Raw genomic sequence first — 22,175 nt, forward strand, 5'->3', positions numbered from 1 at the left:
TATATATGAATGCTGTGATAGGCTTTGTTTTCATACAGTAGGCAGACATGGATCAGCTGAGAGTCAGCTCATGCGAGCTTGACTGACGTGACTTGCCAGAACTAAGCAATAAGCCCTAAATAACAAAATATCATTTAAATATCATTTAAAAATAACTATTTGTCACTTGATTAAAAAATCTAAATCATGCAGTATTAAAATAAATAAGGAGTACTTTAATAATGACTTTTATTGAGAAAAAAATCATCATAAGGAAACAGAATATTATAGCTTTTTGTCAAATACATTTAAATTAGCTGCCACACTGAGCAATGAGATTAATATATTGAATATTTTACTTTAGTTGAAATCAATTTCATTATATCACATCTTTTTTAACACACATCCATAGGGACATTTTACAGTCATAAGCAGGGGTCTGGCAGTAAGTCACTGCATGTACAAGGAGACAAGCTTTTATGATGTGAAATAACGGGGAGAAAATCCTTTACAACCAAAGTGTCTGCAGATTTTTCTCAGCAAGAGAAACTCAATGTCAAAATCAATAGGAACATCTCCTTTGAGGTAATATTAAAAACAGTATGAGTACATAAAAGTAGGCAGACTTATAATGCTAAAAAATAAATAATAAAAACCTTCTGAAGTGATAGGAACAAATAATATGGTGCTGTAATTCACCCTATGATATCATAATGACCAAAATGTGCTTTTCATTTCAATACTCTACCCAGTAGAGTAGTTGAGTCTATTATAAAATAAATAGCATGTGTTAATCTGTCGGAGGTATTGTGTGTTTCTCATCAGCTCAGAGGGTACAGAATAATTCCGCCTGTTTAAATGTAAAACAGATAACAGCTCTGGATGGTGCTATTCTGGAAAATGATAAACCGGGATGAACAAACCTGTGGTGAAACAGTGCTTAGTCCAACAGAGCTAAATTCATTTTGCTAGCTCACGAAATGGAGTTATCTGAATCGACTCTCTTCTATATTCACCACAGGATATTGAGGAAGGCCAAGGTCAAATTATATCAAAATCTGAGAGCATTAGACTCCATTGCAAGAGAAAGTTTTCCAACTCAGTCAGAGATAATCTCAATCTCCAACTGTGCTCAGCAGGGACTAAAAAGCTTAAGAAACTGATAGGATCCTCAGACCACGTAAAAATGGTGCTTTAGGCATGAAAACAGATGATTTGATTAACAGTAGAAATGCAATGGGTTCAATGAGAGTCTCAAATAATTTGCTTTTAAGATGTGACTGTCCATGGCTGTCTGTAATGTTTAGGGTCTACCATAAGCACTCTGTAAAGTTTATTACCTAAATAAATGATTCCCACTATTTTGTGAGGTTGATTCAGTCATAATAAATTATATGTTGACTTGGATAAAATCAGTTAATTTAGATGTTACCACATGAGGACCTTTAGGTCCTTCAGGACTTTGTTAGGTTTACTGAGCAATTGTTTTCAGTGTATAAAGTGACATGACTGATGCAATACTAACTTCCCATACTCTTAAAAGGATAGGTCACCCAAAATTAGTATTTTATCACAATTTCCTCGTCATCATGCCATTTTAAACCTTTATATCTTTCTTCAGCAGTACACAAACAAAGTTTGTTCCCTACCTGTCAGTAACTTTGACGTTGTGTAGAAGTACTGACACTAGGGGTATTGGGAGCCCCAAATACCTCTGATACTTCAGAAAAGGCCAATGAGAATCAGCGAGTGGAATTTGCACGCCACTCCCCCATCCTATGAGTATAAAAGGAGTGGCGTGCATCTACTCGTTCAGATTTGTTCTTCGGAGCCAAGCAAGTGTCTTCTCTACACAAGCTCATTTCATTAACCTATGGAAGAAGCGAGTTGCTGGTGTTGCAGCGCATTTAAGCGGTTTGTCTCCAGGCAGTGCATGGATAAGTGCAGCGAGAGTTCCCCTGGGCGCTTCAACAACATAAAATAGCAGCTTTCCTCTAAAAGAGCAAAATGCAGACCGAGAGTACATCTTTAAAGATGCTTTTCCGACTGTGTATTTCTGGGGGCAGTCGATATCTCTCGTCAATGGACGACCTCACGTGTTTGGGTCATTCCCACGCTGAGAAAGCTTTTGTGGATGGCTCAGGTTCTTTCTGCGAGAACATGACCATTGCAACGTTGTGATCACGACTCTCTTTTCTGGCTAAAGAGAGAGTCAACTCAGCAGCTCCCTGTGCTGGTTCTGCTGCAATGCACAAGACCTCAATAGCTAGCACTAAGGGCGATGTGAGGGCAACAACGAGAGCGTTCTGGATGAGTTGACGATAGCAGCATCAGAGGGTAGGCTAATGGCTTCTGATTCTCAAGACTTGGCTAGGCTCCCACCTTCGGGTGAGTTGGCCCAGAGTACGTATGATTCTAAGTTGGTGGTTATGCTTGCCCAAGCCGCCGAGAGCATCGGACAGGCCGCCAAGGTCCCAGGGATGGTAGAAGTTGCTCACACTGTTGAACACACTGCTCCTTCCTCCGGTGCAGGGCCAGGCAGATAATATTTGGTTCCCTTATGATATTGTTTTGCAGCTGCCCCAAAGGGCAGTGGTACCCACATTTTCAAAGAAAGAACAGATTCCGCACTACCTGGGTCACACATCTTGCAGCCTGATCATGGTGGATGCGAGCCCCTCACCTCCTCTTATTCGGCTGCAGCACACAGGGAACCCCACTCAGGTCAGTGTGGTGCATTCAGAGTATGTGAAGCTTCTTCACCTGCCGTTGGCCAGTTCCAGACAAGGTTCATGGAGCAGTTCGCCTACAGCCACAGGATTAAGACGCACAGCTTCCCAACATGGCAGCCAATGCTCCGCAGCGCCACTCCACCACAGGTGTGTTAGACACGATTGTTCCTCTGGTGCCACTTGTGTGCACCGCAGGTGAGTTAGACATGATTGTTTATCTGGTGCCACTTGTGAATCGGGTGCATTTTGACACGCAATAGAACTGAAGGATGCGTATATTCATGTCTCGATTCTGCCTTGACATAGACGGTTTCTTCATATCAGTACAAGGTCCTACCGTTCAGAGTGTCCCTGTCTCCTCACGTCTTCAACAAAGTTGCAAAGGCTGCCCTTGCCTTGCTAAGGGAAGTGGGCATCTGAATTGTTTATTGCTCCTGTTGCATGTCTCAACTCGCCCGCCATCTCCTTACTTGGGAGTTTGCAGCGACTAAGACAGGTCTTGTTGTTTGCTCCCTACTGGCTCACCCAGACTTGGTTCTCGGGGCTAATGCTCCAAATGATAGACCATCCCTGGTGAATTCCCCTGAGGAAGGACCTATTTTCTCAGGAATGGGGCACAATTTGGCACCCACACCCTGGCCTCTGGAACGTCCACCTCTGACTTGAGTGGGCTATCACCAGTAGTGATATAAATTATGCCTTGAAGTGAAGTCTGTTCACTAACTGGTGTGCTTCCCGTGGGGAAAACCTACAGAGATGCACAGTCAGATCAGTGCTTTTCTTCCTGCAGGAGAGGTTGGGGGTTAGCTGTCCCCGTCCACCCTGAAAGTGTATGTGGCCAACATAGTGGCACATCACAATGCAATGGATGGTATTTAGGAAAGCACGACTTGATCATCAAGTTCATCAGAGGTGCCAGGAGGTTGAATCCTCATAGGCCACGCCTTATTCCCTCATGGGATCTCACTGTAGTCTTGCTGGGCCGACAGGGAGCTTCTTTTGAGCCACTGGAGTCAGTTGAGCTTAGGACCCTCTCATTAAATGTCGCTCCTCTCTAACAGACATTTGCAGAGCTGTTGGCTGGGCGACACTTAATATCTTCATGAGATTCTACAATCTCCGGGTGGAGCCAGCTTCATCCCGTGTGTTGTCATCTATGAGCAGGTAAATTGCGGGCACACAGCACCTTGTACCTCCTACTGTGACTTTTTACATGTGTGGTACTTCCTGTGTGTTGAGTCCATGTGATGTATTTCCCACATACTAACCTCCCTTCAGGTAGGATGTTGTGTTTGTGGTGTTATTTCTCCCATCTGGGAGAGTGAGCACTTCCTTAGCACTCTGGTCAAAAAAATAAAACAAGAACAGAAAAGGTCAAGGAAGTCAGGCTGAAGTGACCTATTCCCATTGTAAGTACTGTCCTTTCAGTCCCCGAGAGGTACGAAGGACTACACAGCTTACGAAGGGAGCTGGCCAGGCTTGCCGACTTCTGCATCGTCAGAACCTCGTAACTCAGTTCAGTGGTTGTGGCGCTTTCTATAGGGATCCCTAGTGTCAGTAGAATGACACAGCGACAGTTAGGGAACATCTTGGTTACTGATGTAACCTCTGTTCCCTGATGGAGGGAACGAGACATTGTTTCCCTCCTGCCACAGCGATGAAATGGCCGAGGCACACTCTCTACTCCTCAGCAAAAACCTAAATGAGTGGATGCACGCCGCTTCTTTTATACCCATATAAAGGAGTGGGATGCACATTCCACTTGCCAATTTAAATTGGTCTTTTCTGAAGTCTCAGAGGTGCCACCCATAGTGTCAGTACATCGACACAACATCTCGTCCCCTTCATCAGGGAATGGAGGTTACGTCAGTAACCATGACATTTTTTAATATACCAACACACCAAACCAATTTAGGTTTTTTTATGCCAACAAACATAAGTGCATATACACAGGTTTTACTGAAACTCTGCCAAGTAGACATATTTCTACCAGAAAGACTCGGGAGAATTATGTCAGCAATCATACATTTATTGACGGCTCAGCAAGCTGATAATATACAAAGTAATTTGGCGAAGGCCCCGTCCGTAGTGCATAATCCGACGGTATCGGATCTGCAATTCCTGCCTGAAGATGAAGGCAGGGGCGCAGCTGACCCCCCCGGGAGGTATGGACAGGACCATCCTGGTGGTGGTGGGGAGGATGGGGGTAATCGTCGCTTCAGTATCTGCGAACTCAAACATGTGTAAGTACCTAGCTTTTATACAGTGAGCATAAGAATATGATTGGATAGAAGTGAAGCAAAAGTTGACGTAGTAATTGAGTCTTCCCGGCAGAACTTATGCTAAAGCTTTCATTTCAGCTACTTGTGGCATTATTTTATTAATTTACAAATTAGGATAGATTGTAGTTGGTACTATAGTTTAAACATTGAGAAGCCATTTGCACTTAATTACACTTGAAAACATAAGAAACACCACTAAGAGGCCTTGATGGTGGATTGGCAGAAATACAACATTCCATCTGTTACATGCCTTCCCAAAAGCTATGACTCTAAGTCCACTGATGTCTTTATGTACTGGACATGCATAATCAATTATTGGGTCAGTAGAAATATTTATTTTGGTTGATTAGGCTGATACACCTATACACAATACAATGAATGACTATGGCAAAAGTTTATGTATGTAATCCAATGGCTCTGTTGTAGTTCAGCACCATGGACAGTTCCAGCACAGCATTGCATTCAGAGAATGTCCACTCTGGACATTGCCCATGTATCTAATCCATCACAATCAGCTCCCTGATAACACACACAGGACTGATGCGTGTTCCAGCAGATTGCCAGAAGACAAACAATCTCACTTTGCCAACCTCTGTAATGGATTTGTGCTGCATTTGTCCATGGTTAGTGAGCCATTTTGATTGGAGTCAGCATTGGGTTTAACCAATACTTTAACGCCAATAAAAAAATAAGTTATTCCGGTCTGAAATCCTATTGGCTTTACATCAAAGCATGACTCCTGCTGCTTAAATGTCTCTTGTCTTTTTCTGATTTAAAATTTGGACATTGTTGCAACAAACTGAATCAGAAGTATGATTTTTATTAGTTGCCACTTCAGTCTGAATCACTCCTACTGCACAGATATAGCGGGGCTTTATGCCAGGGATAGACTTCAGCACCCACACATGCCGCTAACATTTCAGAATAACCTAAAATGAATCAGGTGATACATTTATATGCCACTCTGTAAAATGCAGTGTAAATGCCACAGCAAAGACCTGTTAATAGCTGACTTTTACCTTACCACTACAGTAAATAATATATATTTAAAAAAAACTATTTATTTTTTACTGTAATTTTTTTTCAGTGAAACAGTTATTAGAAGTAAAAAAAGTATGACATACCTCATAAATTATAGATTAAATATATAAATATTAATCAATACAATGCAATACATATTACAATACAATATAATTTGCAATTTTTTAAATGAAAAACTATAGATTGCCTTAAAATGTATAGGTAATGTGCATTCCCAGAAATCCCTGTGCGAATCATCTTCGTTTTTTTATCAACTAGATAAATTGGAATGCTTTATGCTGTTTGTTATTTTATTTAGTTCATGTTTACCTTATGGCATTTTGACATAACACTGTGTTCTGTTTTATGAAAAACTAAATTTGTTGGAGAGGCTAATTTTGATAAACTTTCTGGCTTTCTATTGGACAGTTGTGTTATAAAACTACATTTTACAATAAAAAAAAAAATTGTATAGCTCAAATTGGTTGTTAAATTACCATTAAGCTATATGATTTAGCCTAATGACTATATACAGTCAACAAAATGTCATATCACAATGCTTGTAACATTGTCACAGCATTTTTATGGCATTGGCAACCACGGGTGGCACTTTTTAGCTGTATAATTTACAACATTAGTTTACAGTGCATTATAATTTATACAGTTTGAATTACAATTCTTATAATAATTTTTATATTATTAATTTAGAAAAGGAGAACACCCCAACACTGCCTGCACAAATAAATTGACCCAGTGGGCATGAGCAGAACGCTTGATTTGTAGCAGTAGTAGTAGCAGCTAGTCGCTTATGTATTTTAAACTTATGGGGAAAATTATAAATAAAGAAGAAGAAGAAGAAAAGATAATGAAATAGGAAATCGTTTTCTTTAAGCACTTACTTACAGGGATCTCTAGATTTGGTAACAGACTATTTAGCATTCCACCCTCGTTTCGGGTTTTATGCATGTCCTCCGAAAAAGCCATTACAGAGGGCTACTTGTGTTTTAAGCATGTGACTTTGGTGAGAGAGGGTGCGCGCTCACGTCTGCCAGCGTCTATCCATTGAAATTTGGCTCTGTCTCTCTCACACACATACACACGGACAACGATGCAGAGAGTAGGAGGGTCAAGCAGAGCTATGTGATGGGACTGACTTTATAGAGGAATATCCACAGGCACTTCAAAAAGAGACTATAGCATCAGTGTCGCAGTCCGTTGGCGGATTTTAAACTGAGCCACGCGCTTTAATAGCTGCGGTCTGTTTCTAACTGTCTGTGCTGCTAGTGGATTTATATTCGGCATTGTTTGACTAAATGCGGTTATTACTTCTTCAAGGAACAATTCAGAGCACTTCACGGATAACCTTACGATCGCTTTATAATGGGGACGATTTTTTACCGAAGTTGGACTATAGTGTAGCACCAATTTAAAATAGCCTAGGTGCTGCCCAAGCGACCTTTTCGCCAAACAGTTTTCATTAGGCTACTTCCGTGGGTATTACGCTGGTGCCCGTTAAATATTTAGATATCGAAGAAAAGAAGAAGAAGAAGAAAAAACAGATTCAGCAAAGAATGGGACCTGTTCGGATGAAGTTTCTACACTGATCTACATTGTGGTGAGTTTTTATTTTTATTTTTTATGCTGGTCTGGTCGTGTGGACATGGTTTAAAGTGTTGCCAGTTGACTATGCAAGGCACTACACTCGCTGCCTACTGCAGCGGGGCAACTTTGAACAAATGCTACATGATCGTCACATCGTTCTCAGGAATGCTGAGCAATGAGCATACAGTAGCCCATCAAGTCTACACGACTCCTTACACGAGCAACAACTGTGATCCCTCATGACCATTCATGTATTTATGCCATGGTGCTTGATACACAGACTCTCTCTCTCTCTCTCTCTCTCTCTCTCTCTCTCTCTCTCTCTCTCTCTCTCTCTCTCTCTCTCTCTCTCTCTCATGCTGGTATTTCCGCAATACTGCCGAAGTCATTTTTGAAACTTTTTTTTCAAACAAGATAAATATATTTTCTTATTATTTTTTTTTATTCATGTTTTAGGCATAAATAATTTTGTCTCATGTATGCTTAAAGCAATAAAACTTGTTCTGAAAACAAGCCTTAATATTTGATTTTTGCTTTTTATTAACGTAGCCTAAATATGGAGGAGCTAGGGGAGGGGTTCAGATATTTTCCTGGAAATATTTTTTTATATTACTTTTTTTTGCACCTTTGATGCAGGTTACAGGTTATTAGGGTTATATGCTACTTCGTTTAAGTAATATTTTACAAACTAATGAGTCTTTAGCTGATTCTGTAATTGCCAGTGATGCATAAAATACCCATGAACCATTTTTAAAACAGTCAACAATTACAGTGAGGGATAATGTAAATATAGCTTACAAAGTTACTATACAATCAAGACAAAGTTTGCTGCCTAGTAAAACAGCTGCTAATATATTGCTAAAATTTGTGTCGTTAAAAACTGCACCTGTTATTAAAAAATATTGCTTTAAAAGTAGCCTAAATGACATTTAATCATAGCAAAATCCAGTACCATAATGCGAAGAAAAAGAAGAAGAAAACGTTTCGTACATGACAGCAGTTGGGTAGTGAGGGTTTTGATGAAGAAATATGTGCTGTATGTAGTGCACAATACACTTGAAACCACTGTGCCATTATCCCTCTGTCTCTGAGCAATGGAGAGAGTGCAGAAAAAGCCAATGATTTTGGCAGAATATAGTGTTTCATGACTCTTCATTATCCACAACAGACATGCTGTAAAAAGCATCTTTCTGATAGTCTCTGCTCTTAAGTGGATAGTTCAACCAAAAATTAAAATTCTGCCATTTACTCACCCTCGTGTATTTCCAAAGACTTTCTTTCTTCTGCAGAACACAAAACAAGATATTTTAAATATCTTTGAAAAAAAAATCTCTAAATATATTTTATGTTCCACAGAAGAAAGGACGTGATAGAATGACACGGGGCTGAGTAAATGATGACAGATTTTTTTTTTTGGTGAACTATGCCTTTAAAGTATGCATTTACTATGCATACAAATTAATAATCATTTTTATTCATTATTATTATTATTAGTTTGTCTTTGTTAAGCTAACTTAACTGTCTTATTGCAGTGCCACTAGTGGCACCAAAGGGAATTGCGTTCTTGAGTCTTTTTATAATTATTTGGATCACACAAAATCTTGTAACTGCACATTTGGAAACTAGGCTACATTTCGTATTGTGGTTCATGGAGGCACACAAACCTTATGTATCAGTTACTCCGGAATGCACAGTGGATGTCTTTGCAAACTGCACCGGCACCACCACACTGACAATCTAAATGCTGCATTCACATTTCCCTGTGTGAAGGGTCTAACTAAGTGTGTGTGTGCCTTTGTATCCCAGCTGTCTCTCATCATTGCTATCCGCTGGCACAGTTTTTGCCATTTTCCAAAAACACCATTTAGAGCTTTTGGCGGCCACATAAAAGACAAAAAAAGACCTTTTAGCGCGCACACACACATGGGCAATTACACAAATAAGCGCAAACATCAGCATCCAGTAGTGTGCTAGCTCAATGGCTCATTCATCCTATACTGATGTGCGATATAGCCATGGATGAGAGCCCAAGAGAGCTGGTGAAACCTTTCCTAGTCTTGTAAATATGCCTCAATGGGGCCTTTTTTTCTTCAAATGGCTGTCTGCAGGTAAAGTGGCTCCCTAACAAGTCCTCAAATTAATGAATGACTCATGCATGAAGGCCCTTCTGCAGCAATTCCAGCACATCAGAAATTTCACAGCAACGACTGATTGGTTGAACATGCAGCAAGCAGACAGGCCCGAACAGGAGCGAGGCTTTATGATGGTGAGCCGTAGCCCATTATTTTATGATAATGAGCAGGATCACCGAATCCATCCTGATGCTGAGATTTCAATGAGACAAACGTGTGAAAAGACAGGCGCAGGAACATTGGCTCTCTGATTAGAGCTTGAAAACAAAGAGACCCTCGGGAGTATGCAGTTGAAAAGAAGGTAAAGATGTGACATGACACCTTTCAACTAGGCAAACAAAAACATTGATGCGTGTACGAAATGACAAGCAATAAGAGAAATGCAAGAAAGCAATGCTGCTAAAAGGTTTCAGCTGTCATCGGGAGTTTCTTGACGCATAGAATATGTTTGATTTTTACAAAACTATTTGTCTTTATCTCAGTGTCACATTGGGTCCTAACCAAAAGTGACACAATAAAGCCACAAGCACTTCCATTGAAATGTGTGTTTTTTTGTCCTAACAAGTGGTAAACGTCAATTGAAAGGTCAAAATCTTGTGAAATCTCTCATTTGAATTGGCTGGCATTCTGTTGCATTGCACATCATTTTTACTTTCAACGTGGACAGAGTTGTACATGGTGTCAGTGCAAAATTGATTTATCATAACTCTGAAGATGGTAACAACTTTATATACTGTATGCAGCATCATTCAGATCATATCCTACATATTTCTATAAATGTTGTAGTTTATGGCTTTAAGTTTAAAAGCTTTTGTTTTCGTGATGGCCTTTTGTTTGAAGAGGAGACTCTATGTCTGGCTGAATTGAGAAAAGAGGACCATGGGTTGTTTTCTGAGATTAATTGCTGCTTTTTTCCCTGTATTGCGCTGAGCCTTTCTCTGATATGTGGCCAAATAAAAATGTAAAATTAAGAAGTTTACGATCAAAAAGGCAATAATTAAAGCAGCAATTATACTGAAGAATTGTGTACATAACCACTGGCTTGGTGCACTATTACTGTGAGGTTTATTTCTAACCTGTAATCAATTCTTTGTTGGGATTTACGGACATTTAATGGAATGCACCCCTCTTGTTTAATTGCTATTATGGTTCACTGATTTACTATAAACCTTTACACTTTGCATACATGTCCTGACCTGATTGGCAATAGCTATTTAAACTGGACAACTCGTAAAAACAAAGTTATAGCCTTTTACATGGGTCATCCAAACAAATCATTACATGCATGATCAAAAGAATGTCTACCTTGTTGTTCATGCTTCCTAAAAGATCAAAGGCTTTATTAATGTAGATTTGTATAACAATTAGTCTTCTCATATAAAAAAAAGACTAATTATTGCACCCTAGAGACATGAACTGAGTGTTTTCAAACCCTCATATTAAAATGTGTGCCATGTCCATAGAGGCATTATACTCTCAGGGACATTTGGTATTAAATGTGCCAGTGTTGGTGAGCAAACAATGCTACATTTTATGCTTTCTTTTTTGTTCTTGTTTCTTTATCTCTTTGTTTGCTTTTTCCACAATACTTTAGGTCCTCCGTTGTCCTTTTAAATAATGCTCTGAGTAATTTGCAAAGACATGCATATTTATAAGATTGTCATGTACGGACCTTTAGGATGCAACAAGCATTTTATTTTTATTTATTTTTTGCATATGAACACACAAGATCAGTTGTTTGCTATCGGCAGTACGCTACCTGAACATTCACAACAAATTGATACCATTTATTATGATGTTCAGCGTTTCATCTAGAATCTGACAATTATTTTAGTTTCATGGCTTGTCTGTTCCCAGAGGTCCATTTCTCATTGTGACAGCAAGATAAGAGGGAATATTTGATTTGCATTTAACACTCAACACAATGGCTGTCATTCCTTTTCCCCCTTCTGGTCCCATGAACTGATATAAGCTAGTATTTCATATTTATTTTATTGCCTGGGATATTCTCTTTGATATACATTACACACCACAAATCTCTTTGTACACATTCTTTTGTTCTCAAACGAAACACGGATAAATAATTATGACTTCCAGTCGCATTATTTCGCTAAGAAACCTTTTACCCTCTGGCACATAATGAAAGACACTGTTGATTGTCATGGGTTAGAGAATAACATAGCTAATTAAGAGTAAAAGCTCATTAGTCAGCGGAGAGAGGAGGATGTGAGGCTTATCGGTTCCTGTTGCAGACTTTGAATGTGGTTTCAGGGATGACTTGAAGTCAAGCCTGAAAGAACTAGAATTACAAATAGTGGGATCCTACTGTAAAAAAATTGTAATACAACCCTGTAATCAACTCTCACCCAAGATACACACTTTTGCAAACAGTCAGACAACGCTCCATCCACCCTGCGGATACAGATGAAGAGCAGGAAATATCTCTGAGAATGTAGCTTCATTTGCATGCTTCCAGCAGAGACAGCCAAAGCTCATTGCAATTGCACAGGTTGTAAATGAAAGAACTGAACAGATGCCCCGAGTCCAAAGTGCACACTTGAATCTATCCTCTGAACATGGTTGACTCAAATGCCATTGAGATCTCAAGTTTGAGAGATCCCAAATCTCATCATCTTAACCTTTCAACACAACTTCAATAATCCTTCTTCACTTTGAGCTCTGTTTTACTTTTAGTTATTGTTAGTTGTAATTTAAGTTTATGTGCCTGGAGATGCTTGGCTTTATGGAGTTGATCCAATTGAGGATTGATGTTTTTCTGAGGAAATAAATGAATTTAATATTAAAAGGATATTCCGGGTTCAATCTAGGTTCAAAAGTTCAGTCAACAGCCTTTGTGGCATGATAAAAAACAATTAGAAAGAAGTAATTCAATAAATAAATAATAATAATAATCATTTTCACAGGGGAAAAAAGGAAAAATCAACCCACTTATAATGGAAGTAGGTAAATGTAGTTGAGTTTTCGTGCCATTTATAAGGCAAAAATATTTTTTGCGTGCATATGATACGCAGTTTTCGCGTGCATATGATACGCACTATATGGCGTGTAATACGCACGCTCTCCACACCCCTAATCCTACCCAAGTGTTTTCAGTGCCTAGCATATGCACGCAAAACACATTTTTGGCATATAAATGCTACGAGAAATAACATTGGTGGTATAGATACGCACTTCCATGAGATCGTGTTGTTAACGCTTCTGTTAAAATTCTTTATTTGATCTTTGAAGCTGTTTGAATAATTTCAAGTCATTTTGGGGTTTATAGTGTTGTGTTGCAATTGTAAAAAAAAAAACTTTACATTTAAGCAAAAAAAAAAAAGAAAAAAGCTTTTGATGTGTAGTGTAGGCAATTTCAGAGAGGCTAGCAGCAATAGCAAGATAGCTGCGAAAGCATAAGATTTCACCCCCCCCTTCAGAGTTTCAACAAAGCCACTGTTCCTCCAAAACACACGCGCACAGCCAGAGCAGGGTCTGCAAAGCATCATGAGAGACGGCTTTAAATTACCTCAAGTCTCAAAGAACATAACATTACAATAATAATGAACATAAACTTACAGAACTCTGACTTGTAGTACGTCTTTTCGGCATTGATAGTGTTGTCATAGAAACACATAATTCTGAGTCCGAGGACGTGAACAGCTCCAGGTAGATCGTCACAGGTTGCCATCTCTTAATTACGGTAATTAGAACATGGTGTGACTGCAGCATAAGCTTGTTGTTTTGGTTCAGGAGGAACAGTAAAAGGTAAATGGCTGCTTTTTGTTTGTGGCATTGAGTGACTGTCTGTCTTCTACTCTGCATGGCCTCACGGAACACACTGATGACGTGATGTCTGCGTGATTTCGATTCGCTGCTGGGTATCGATTCAGATGTTCCAATTCGATTCGATTCTCGGTTCGATTCGATTTGATTTCGATTCCTGATTCAACTCAATGAATACATATTTAATGCAAATCCTATATTTATAAAAAAGAACGGTAAACATTTGCTTACAAGTGGTTAATTAATAAAAAGAAATTAAGACCCACAAAACTGTATATTAAAGGGATACTTCACGTCACCACGTAGGCTCACTATTGGCTGATGCTGGTCATGTGTTGATGCGTGTGACGTACAACACAGAAGCGCTGCGCAGATATACTACGTAAACTCTTTTTTTATTTTAGTTACACTTGCTGGGTACATTAAAACACAACTTCAAATGCATACAATGAATAGACAGGATTTTGATGTAATATGAAAAATTGAGGCTGGTCAAGTCAGAACAGTCTTGATCAATCAGGATCAGGTTATTTTATGTTTACCACATTAGCTGTAACATTGAGGCTGCAAGACTATAAACAGTGTAGGAAAGCTAATACTGGCTTTTGGGTGATAGATAAATAAATATGAAAAAAAAAAAAAAAATGTGGCCTTTGAGAATCGATTTTGAATCGACCACATTTAAAAAAATTATTATTTGAAAAAAAAAAAAATGTTTCCCCCCCCAACCCTAGTGAGTAGGGTGCGTGGTCCGAGGTATGGAAATACACATTGGCAGACAGGTAGGACATCATTGCATTCAGACCAAATGCAGTGATTGGACAAACAATTTTTGTTACTGAGACTTCGACAAATATGTACATTTGAATATTTAGACCATTTCTATTATTGATTGCTATCAGGATGTGAATAGTTCCAACCAGTATAACAGTATAACACCAGTATATTGATTGAAAAACATTGCCTCTCTACCTTTAAGTGTACTGAACCTGGCATATTACTTTAATATCAGTTTGATAAGAATACAATTGTTTTGAACAAGCTAACTTAGCCCTTTTGTTGAACTTGTGATGATTAATAATTTGTTGTTGACATCTAAGTGGGTTTCAAACTAAGTTAATTACATGCAAATTCATTTTACATGTATTAATTGTCGACTCCACTGCAAAACACAAAGAAACATGATAATACAGGTCAGTAAAGCGCACCTGTAGAAATGGATCAAATTTCTCAGTTAAATGCATGTTCTAAGAAATTGTGAAGGATGTTTATTCGGCTAGTTCTGAACACCTGTAGTCATTTCATTCTACATATTCCCATTTCAGCGACCTTGCAGGGATGTTCATCTTCATTGTAGACAACAAAGGGAAGGATACAACATTCTTAATACCTAAAATAAAAAAATAATTCTCTGTTTGTTGCTCAATGGATATTCTTTGTATTTTCTGTTTGGTTTTAGTCAGTTATTTATTTATAATCCGTTCTCAATCACATTATGAGAGTATAATCTAAAATGACTGAGTTGCACCGCTGCTTAATGAATATGACTCAATGTGCTTGAGCAAAATGGTATACCGTTTAAAACAGATTGGCTTTTTGTCATTCAGACAGCTATTTTGTCTAGTCTGTTTCTCTCTTATTACTAGGCATGGCTGTAGTTTTAAAATGATTCGTCCCTCTAGGTGAATACTCAGGACCTTGTCATATTCACCATTTACATGACAAATTACAATACCAGTGTTTGTATTGCTCTTGCAAGCCCTGCAGGTTATGATACAAATACTCTTGCAGCATCTAGTTTAAATGAAAAATTGCCATGTCATGTAGCAAGGCTAAGATGATCGTCTAAAACTGTATAATTTTTTCTCTATAAAGGGCTTAAAATACCTTCTTTTTTTTTAGTTCTACAGTGGTAACACAATTTTAATCCAATTGTTTTCTCTTCGTTCCCCAGAAAACTAGCTAATGTTTTGATGTTCTCTCCCACCAGACCTTTGCTTAATTTGACTCATGCAGATACTTATTTCATTTCTTAATTATCCTCATTTATGTGTTTACACTTTCTCCTCCATCATTTATTTCTCTGTTCATCCCACACATTTATACATCAATTTTCTTTCATTCCCTTCACACGTCACACTTGTCAAGTCAAGTCAAATCAGTTTTATTTGTAAAAGCGCTTATATTGTTCCAAACTGTGGTTTAATCAACATAAAGTTGTGTAGGAACCAACAGAATTGTCACTTTTATGACATTTTATACCAGCCTGAGGATATTTCAAGCCAGTTTGGTGTTCAATTATATTTAAGTGGCACCATTGGTGCTTTTCATCCGTCCACAGTTGATGATAAAACAATGCATTTATCTCTCAGGCTAGATGTTTTATTTGTGGTATAAAAGTATACCTCTGCTCCTCTTTCAGGGTGGATTGGTTTAACAGCATTTGATGAAGTGTATTGTTTTTGTAACCACAGATATTGTCTGATGATGCCCCTGTAAAAAGGGAATGACACATACCTGATATTATTCCTGCAGATAATAACCAAAATCCTGTTACTGCACTGGCTGGGGGAGATAATGTGATTATAGCAGCAGATTGCTTTGAAATGAACAGTGCTCTCATTGAATACATGTTTACATGTGTTTGGTGTTTGAAGATAGCATTCAGGTAAAGATCTGAGCTGTTGATTCAAGGTTGCAGGTTTGATCTCAAAGGAGAGTTAAAGAGATCACAATCTTGCTTTTGAATAACTACAAGAAATGCACTGAAATTAGTGTATTTTGCTTTTTCATAAAGAACTAAGCTGAAATAGCTCAACAGTACAGAAGCAACCATGAGCCAGAAGCACCATCTATCTCAAAGCTTCGCTCTGCCCTTGTGACTTACATTACATGCCTTTTAATCGTCACTTTTTTTATGTTGCCACTTTCCAAGCAGAGCTACCATCCAAAAAAAAAAAGAACTAGAACACATATAACAATGGTTTGCTCTTGGGAGAAATGTAAACAGTGATTTTACACAAAAGCAAAGCGCGTGTTACTCAAGGCAGAAAAATAGCAAGTCAAGAGAATTGCTGATGGAAACGGGGAGATTGCGGCATTTGAAAGGCCCTTTTTTGTGGTTCACTGTGGTGTTGAAGTGCAGCGCATTGTAGGATCCCTACTGAGTGGTTACTGTGTTCCACCGAGACGTCCTCATCAATATGCATGGAGAAGTACGGATGTCTGCGTTGAAGAATTAGATGTCATGCAGCAAAAGCCTTGCTTTTAAATCTGCTGTAATCACAGCAGAAACCATTGTAGCCCGGATCGGAGCAGTATTCACACCGTTATGAATGTGTGACAGCATGTAACACATTATATTCTGTGGGAGATAAGCGTGTAGATGCATCATCCAAGAAAGGCCTCCCATAGGAATAAATGCCAATGGTGGACATCTTACGATTATGACTTGAAATGTTAAGCTTGAAAATATTTAATGAGCTAATATGCTGACCAACAGCTTATCCCATCACTCTCTGTCTGCACTGCAATAAATGCAGGCATAATAGCGCTTCTGTTTTGATATGCACATCACAGTAATTAGAGGTTAGGCTATACTAAGCACTGACGCACAAGTCAGTGTGGTGCATTTATATTTCATGTTACCCTATAGGGTCTGTATTTTCATCTGTATTTGCATTTCTTTTCACACTATTCCATATAAGAATGAGTATTTTTGAACGTCGCCCACACATACGGTCACATGACACACATGACTTGACAGACTGTCATCAGAAAACAGTAACGAGACTCTTTTCCAACATCTGGTTTGGTCACGGCCGTGAAGAATGATTGACAGCACTTGGTGGAAATATGGAAATAATAACAGGGTTAGAACAAGGGGCGGGACTGCGGGAGACGCTGAGAACTAACTACTGAAAGAGATGTCGAAAATGTTCTCATGGCATCTGTTTACCATTGCACTGAATTTCAGTGCCTGCTTTTAAACTGTAACTGGTGCTGTTGCCTTTTTATACAGTTTGTAAATAGAGCAGAGTTACAAATCATTTGGATTAATACAAGCAGTACATTTTTTTTTTGGGAGAACTTCTCCATTTGATATACCAGCGCAGTTGCACATCGGATGCTAAAATTGAAAGCATGTGCACAGGAGGATCTTATTATTTCACTTACACTCTTTTATTGTTAATTTGGTGAGACTTTGTCCCTCTGAAGTACTAAAACACTCATTAACATGCAGAGAACATTTTTATGTGAATTCATTACTCTTCTCACTTACAGACAATTACTAGATTATTCCCGCAAAGAATCAGCGAACTTTTCTCCCCTGTCTGTGTTGACAAGATCTCTCCAGAGTCCTAAATAGTTTTTGTGGCCTCAAGGAAACAGAATTTCCTGCTAATTGCCTCTCTTTTTGTCTCTCCTCTCTCTCTTTGTGCGCTTTTCACTTAAATGAACAGTTTTTTTGGTGAGTTTGTGGAGGTGAAGGTGACTAAGTGTTTACTAATGTATCTTTGTCCTTTCTGTGTAAATCTGCCTGCTGTGTGTGTTTAGGTCAGTGTTTGTGGGGCCGAAGCCATGCTGATCTTCAGTGCCGGGTGGTGGAGTGTGGTCTTGCACCAGAGCTGAAGCCTTGTGCTGCTCCCCCATGGCTCTATGGGAGCTGTTGCTGCTGACTTTCAGCCTCCGCTGCTGGCTGACAAGCTCTGTCAGTTTAGCTGAAGAAGGCCCTGCAGGCCCCCTGGACTGGCTTCTCTCTGATAAGGGCCCCTTTCACCACTCACAAGAGTACACTGAATTTGTGGAGAGGAATCGTCAGGGATTTTCCACGAGATACAAGATCTACAGGTTAGTTGTATTTGAATTGAGGCCTGTGTGATAGGTTTCACGTACGTTTTGATCACGACCCACTTTCTGATATACAGTAACAGTTTATACTGTATATTAATTTAAACATTGTGAATGTATCAATCTGGCCACATTTAGAAGCCTTCTCAGAATTATCAAAATGACCACACTCTGTTTTTATAGAACGTTGTTTCCCCGAATGCATTGTGTGTGTTGAATTTCTTTGAATCGGAACAAGTAATTTCCTCTTCTTTCATTCCAAATCAATTTCCTGTGGGTGTAGACAAATAAATAAAAATTCCAACTCATACATTGGAAGGGAGGTATATTTATGTATTCATTTTTTTCTTGTTCTGAATTTTACCCAACTCTGTTACTCTGGTTTGTTGTGTTTATAAAACAATTATTTTATAACCAGTGCAGAAATCAGAACATGTAAAGAACGTAAACCGTTTAACTGACAGGAATTGGAAATTGTATTTACAGCACATAATTATCTTTATAAAGTAACTAGACGTATCATATTTGGATAAAAATACTTTACTTATTAACTAAATATTGTGTCGTGCAATATGATAGAAGTTCTAAAATATATGAAGTTCTGTGTATTGTCAATTGCTATATAACTGATCAGTCAACAGACTGATTATTATTATTTCACGAGTTCACACTTACATACAATTAGAGGGGGTAAAGTTGAATGCGTATTTGGCGTGCTGTCCGGGGGGAGGGCTCCGAGCTCGGAGTTCGGCTCGAACCAAGAGTACTCCCCCCGTATGTAAGTGGTTTGGACTAGAAGTGTGGAGAAGGGGTGGTGGAGGGATACTGATAAACTGTCAATGGATTGAGATGAGACTGCTGAATCTATATATACCTCTTATCATTGATTGCTGAGTGCTCTCCACTTGTGTTAATTATCTGAACGTGCTCCTCCCGAACTTTGTTAATAAAACAGTCTATGAAATATAAATTAACGGGCTTACAATAAAATACAAATAATTAGTCAAGAATAATATGGCAATGAAAACATTACACGTCAAAAGTTTGGGGTCAGTATTTTTGTATTTTTGTAAAGAAATTAATAGATTTTTTTTTTTGCATCCTTGCTGAAAAAAGGTGTTTTTAAATAAACACGGTTGAATTGTTTATTCCTAAAATAATCCTGAAAATATCTATCACGGTTTCCATAAAACATATTAAGCAGCACAGCTATTTTCAACATTGATAACAATAAGAAATATTACTTAAGCACCAAATCAGCATATTATATTGATTTCTGAAGGATCATGTGGCACTGATGACTGGAGTAATGATGCTGAAAAATAATGTTTGGTCATCACAGGAATAAATTACATTTTAAAATATATTAAAATAGAAAACAGATGAAAATAGAAAATAAATGTAACCTTGGTGAACATGAGCAACATGATTACTTCAAACAAAATCTAACCAACCCCAAACCTTTGAATGGTAGTGTATTAAGCCTTAGATTTGCTGAAGTGAACTTGTTAGCAGTAACATTATATAAAATATACTGTATCTTGAATTGCATTTCTGGTCCATTAGAAGGTGAGCAGACATTCCAGCTCTTAAATTACTGATGATTTCTCATACATCATTCCCATCATTGCAGGGACAGTTATCGAATTTTCATCTGTTCTCAGAAACCACAGTTGACATCTTCTAATTTGTGGGAGCTACTTCATGGCTGCTCTGATTGGCCCTTCATCAAAACATTGGAGTTTTTCTTTAGTCTGTTGGCTAAACCTGGTGCATCAGAGGCTCAGCGCACCCTCTGCAAGATTAATAGTCTTATCATGTGGCCAACTGATTAGTGCGCTCTTAATTCTTATTACTCGGCATTATCACCTGTTCCCTTGAGATGACTACTGTCGGCAGCAAGGCTGTGTTAGGGGAAGATTACAACCACTCCTTGATTAAATAAGTGTGTTATAACAAAATACTAATTGAAAAGGTGCAGCTTTCACATGCATGCCAGAGTTTAAGTAAATCATTTAAATATAGTAATGTCTCATTAAATAGACAGACTAGTACATAGGGCAATGCTTCAATCATTTATTATATTAAATTATATTATATAATTTTTTCTTATTGCAAAATGTAGACTATTTCAACTTATAGGACCATAAGTAACGCATCTAAAAGCACCATGTCTATTGTGATATACTTTGTACTTTGTTCAAGTAGCCCTAGCCTGAAAATTATTTAGCACTTCAGTCCCATTCACATCCTCCCTATGCACTGGGCTATGCATAATTACAGCTGCATTGTTTGACAATTTGCCACTTTTATTCACACAGTTGTTGTTGATCTTGTTGTCATCTTTAGTTATTTGTTGTCTTGTGATGTCTTGTTCCTTCACTCAAAAAGATAATTTTGTTGATAATTACTCTAGTCATGCTTCATGTACCAAGTGTTTTATGAGGGCTTCATGTTTCACCACTGTTCATTTGATGTTAATGTCAAATTCAGACTACACAATATTTTTGTCTGTTACGAAAGTCACTGTCACTGACTGAATTATTGTGTCGTGGACAATAATCATGTCAGACTACACGTTGCTTCACGACCAATCATCGCTTGCCATCTTTAATGACGTGTGTGATGTCATTGAAAAGGTGGAATTAGTAACTGGCTTCCGGAAACAAGAGCGTAAACAAACAATGGCTACCGAAGCAGCGTGTTAGCTTAATGCTAATTCCAATATTCACCGGATTGCTTAAGCGCCTCTGCTATTGTTCTGCAGCCTTTATCTTTTTTTCACTCTGTCATGGTAGTCCCCTCGTGGAAACATCTGAAATGCAGATTTGTTGCCATAGCTCCATGAACCTTTCCTCGATGATTCTGAGATCCTATTGGTCAATGTCACAAATGTGATGGAACCCTTAGTGGAGAACCGGGGAAAAAATAAACATGCTAGTCTTTCTGGCGGGACGTTGTGAAGTGTCACAGACGCAGGGTCAGTTGTCGTCCACTATGACACACTATACAAGATAAAACGATCAATCATTGCGGCCTGACACCCATTGTCGTTTACGAATCACCACGACACCCTACATCAAACAGATTGTGCCATAATCGGGCGGATATTGTGTAGTCTGAATCCGGCATAAGAAAAAAGCAGCCAGCGTTTGAAATATTCACCCAAAATCCCTCTGGTCTTGTTTCTATATTCTGCGGCCTTTCTCTTCTTATCATACACTTCGTATACATTTTTTCTCTTTCGACCCTCAGCCATTTTCAAAGGAATGGCTGAAACCGTAACTCATCACACATAATACACCTGAAAGTGCGCATGCGCAGAAAGGGAAAACTATATAGGGACGAGCACGTACAACGGCCTTACGTAAACATATCACCAGAATGATTGACACTTAGGTGGACCAATAGTATAGGCTACCCACCCGGAAAAAGAAAATCTTCCGCTATACCTTTAAGTAATTGAATTAACCTATCCAGGGCACGCAGTTTGATTGAAATCACTTTCACACAGATCTACATGTTTTTAAAAGTAATTAATAAGCTGATCTATAGTTATGTTGATTTGGATATCAATTGCGTGTTCTTTGAAGTGTGAGAATTGTGAACAGATAATGCACGTAAAAGATAAATGCGGCATAGCTTAGTGTCTATAAAAATATCCTATTACGTTTGTGACATCCGTAGATCAGATCGCATCTTTTAATGCAAGTGCATATTCTCTGTAATATGTTGCAGAGCCTAGAGCATTTTATTCAAACAATCTATTTTTCAGTACATTTTCTTTCCGATAA

General features: G+C 38.5%; 1 protein-coding gene across 2 annotated transcripts in view; it reads left to right on the plus strand.

Moving 5' to 3' along the window:
* The window catches only part of brinp3a.2 (bone morphogenetic protein/retinoic acid inducible neural-specific 3a, tandem duplicate 2), a 54,747-nt gene that overhangs the window by 9,820 nt on the left and 22,752 nt on the right, over window positions 1–22,175 (plus strand). The window contains exons 1-2 of one of the 2 annotated variants that reach the window (XM_079628864.1): window positions 7,075–7,628; window positions 18,088–18,381. In XM_079628864.1, the coding sequence (XP_079484990.1) occupies window positions 18,182–18,381 (200 nt within the window). In that variant the 5' untranslated portion in view covers window positions 7,075–7,628; window positions 18,088–18,181. Of the gene's footprint in view, window positions 1–7,074; window positions 7,629–18,087; window positions 18,382–22,175 lie in introns of those variants that run through there. The other variant, XM_079628865.1, reaches the window with a different exon arrangement.

The sequence above is a fragment of the Phoxinus phoxinus genome, assembly GCF_949152265.1.
Source record: "Phoxinus phoxinus genome assembly, chromosome: 11".
NCBI classification, from domain to species: domain Eukaryota; kingdom Metazoa; phylum Chordata; class Actinopteri; order Cypriniformes; family Leuciscidae; genus Phoxinus; species Phoxinus phoxinus.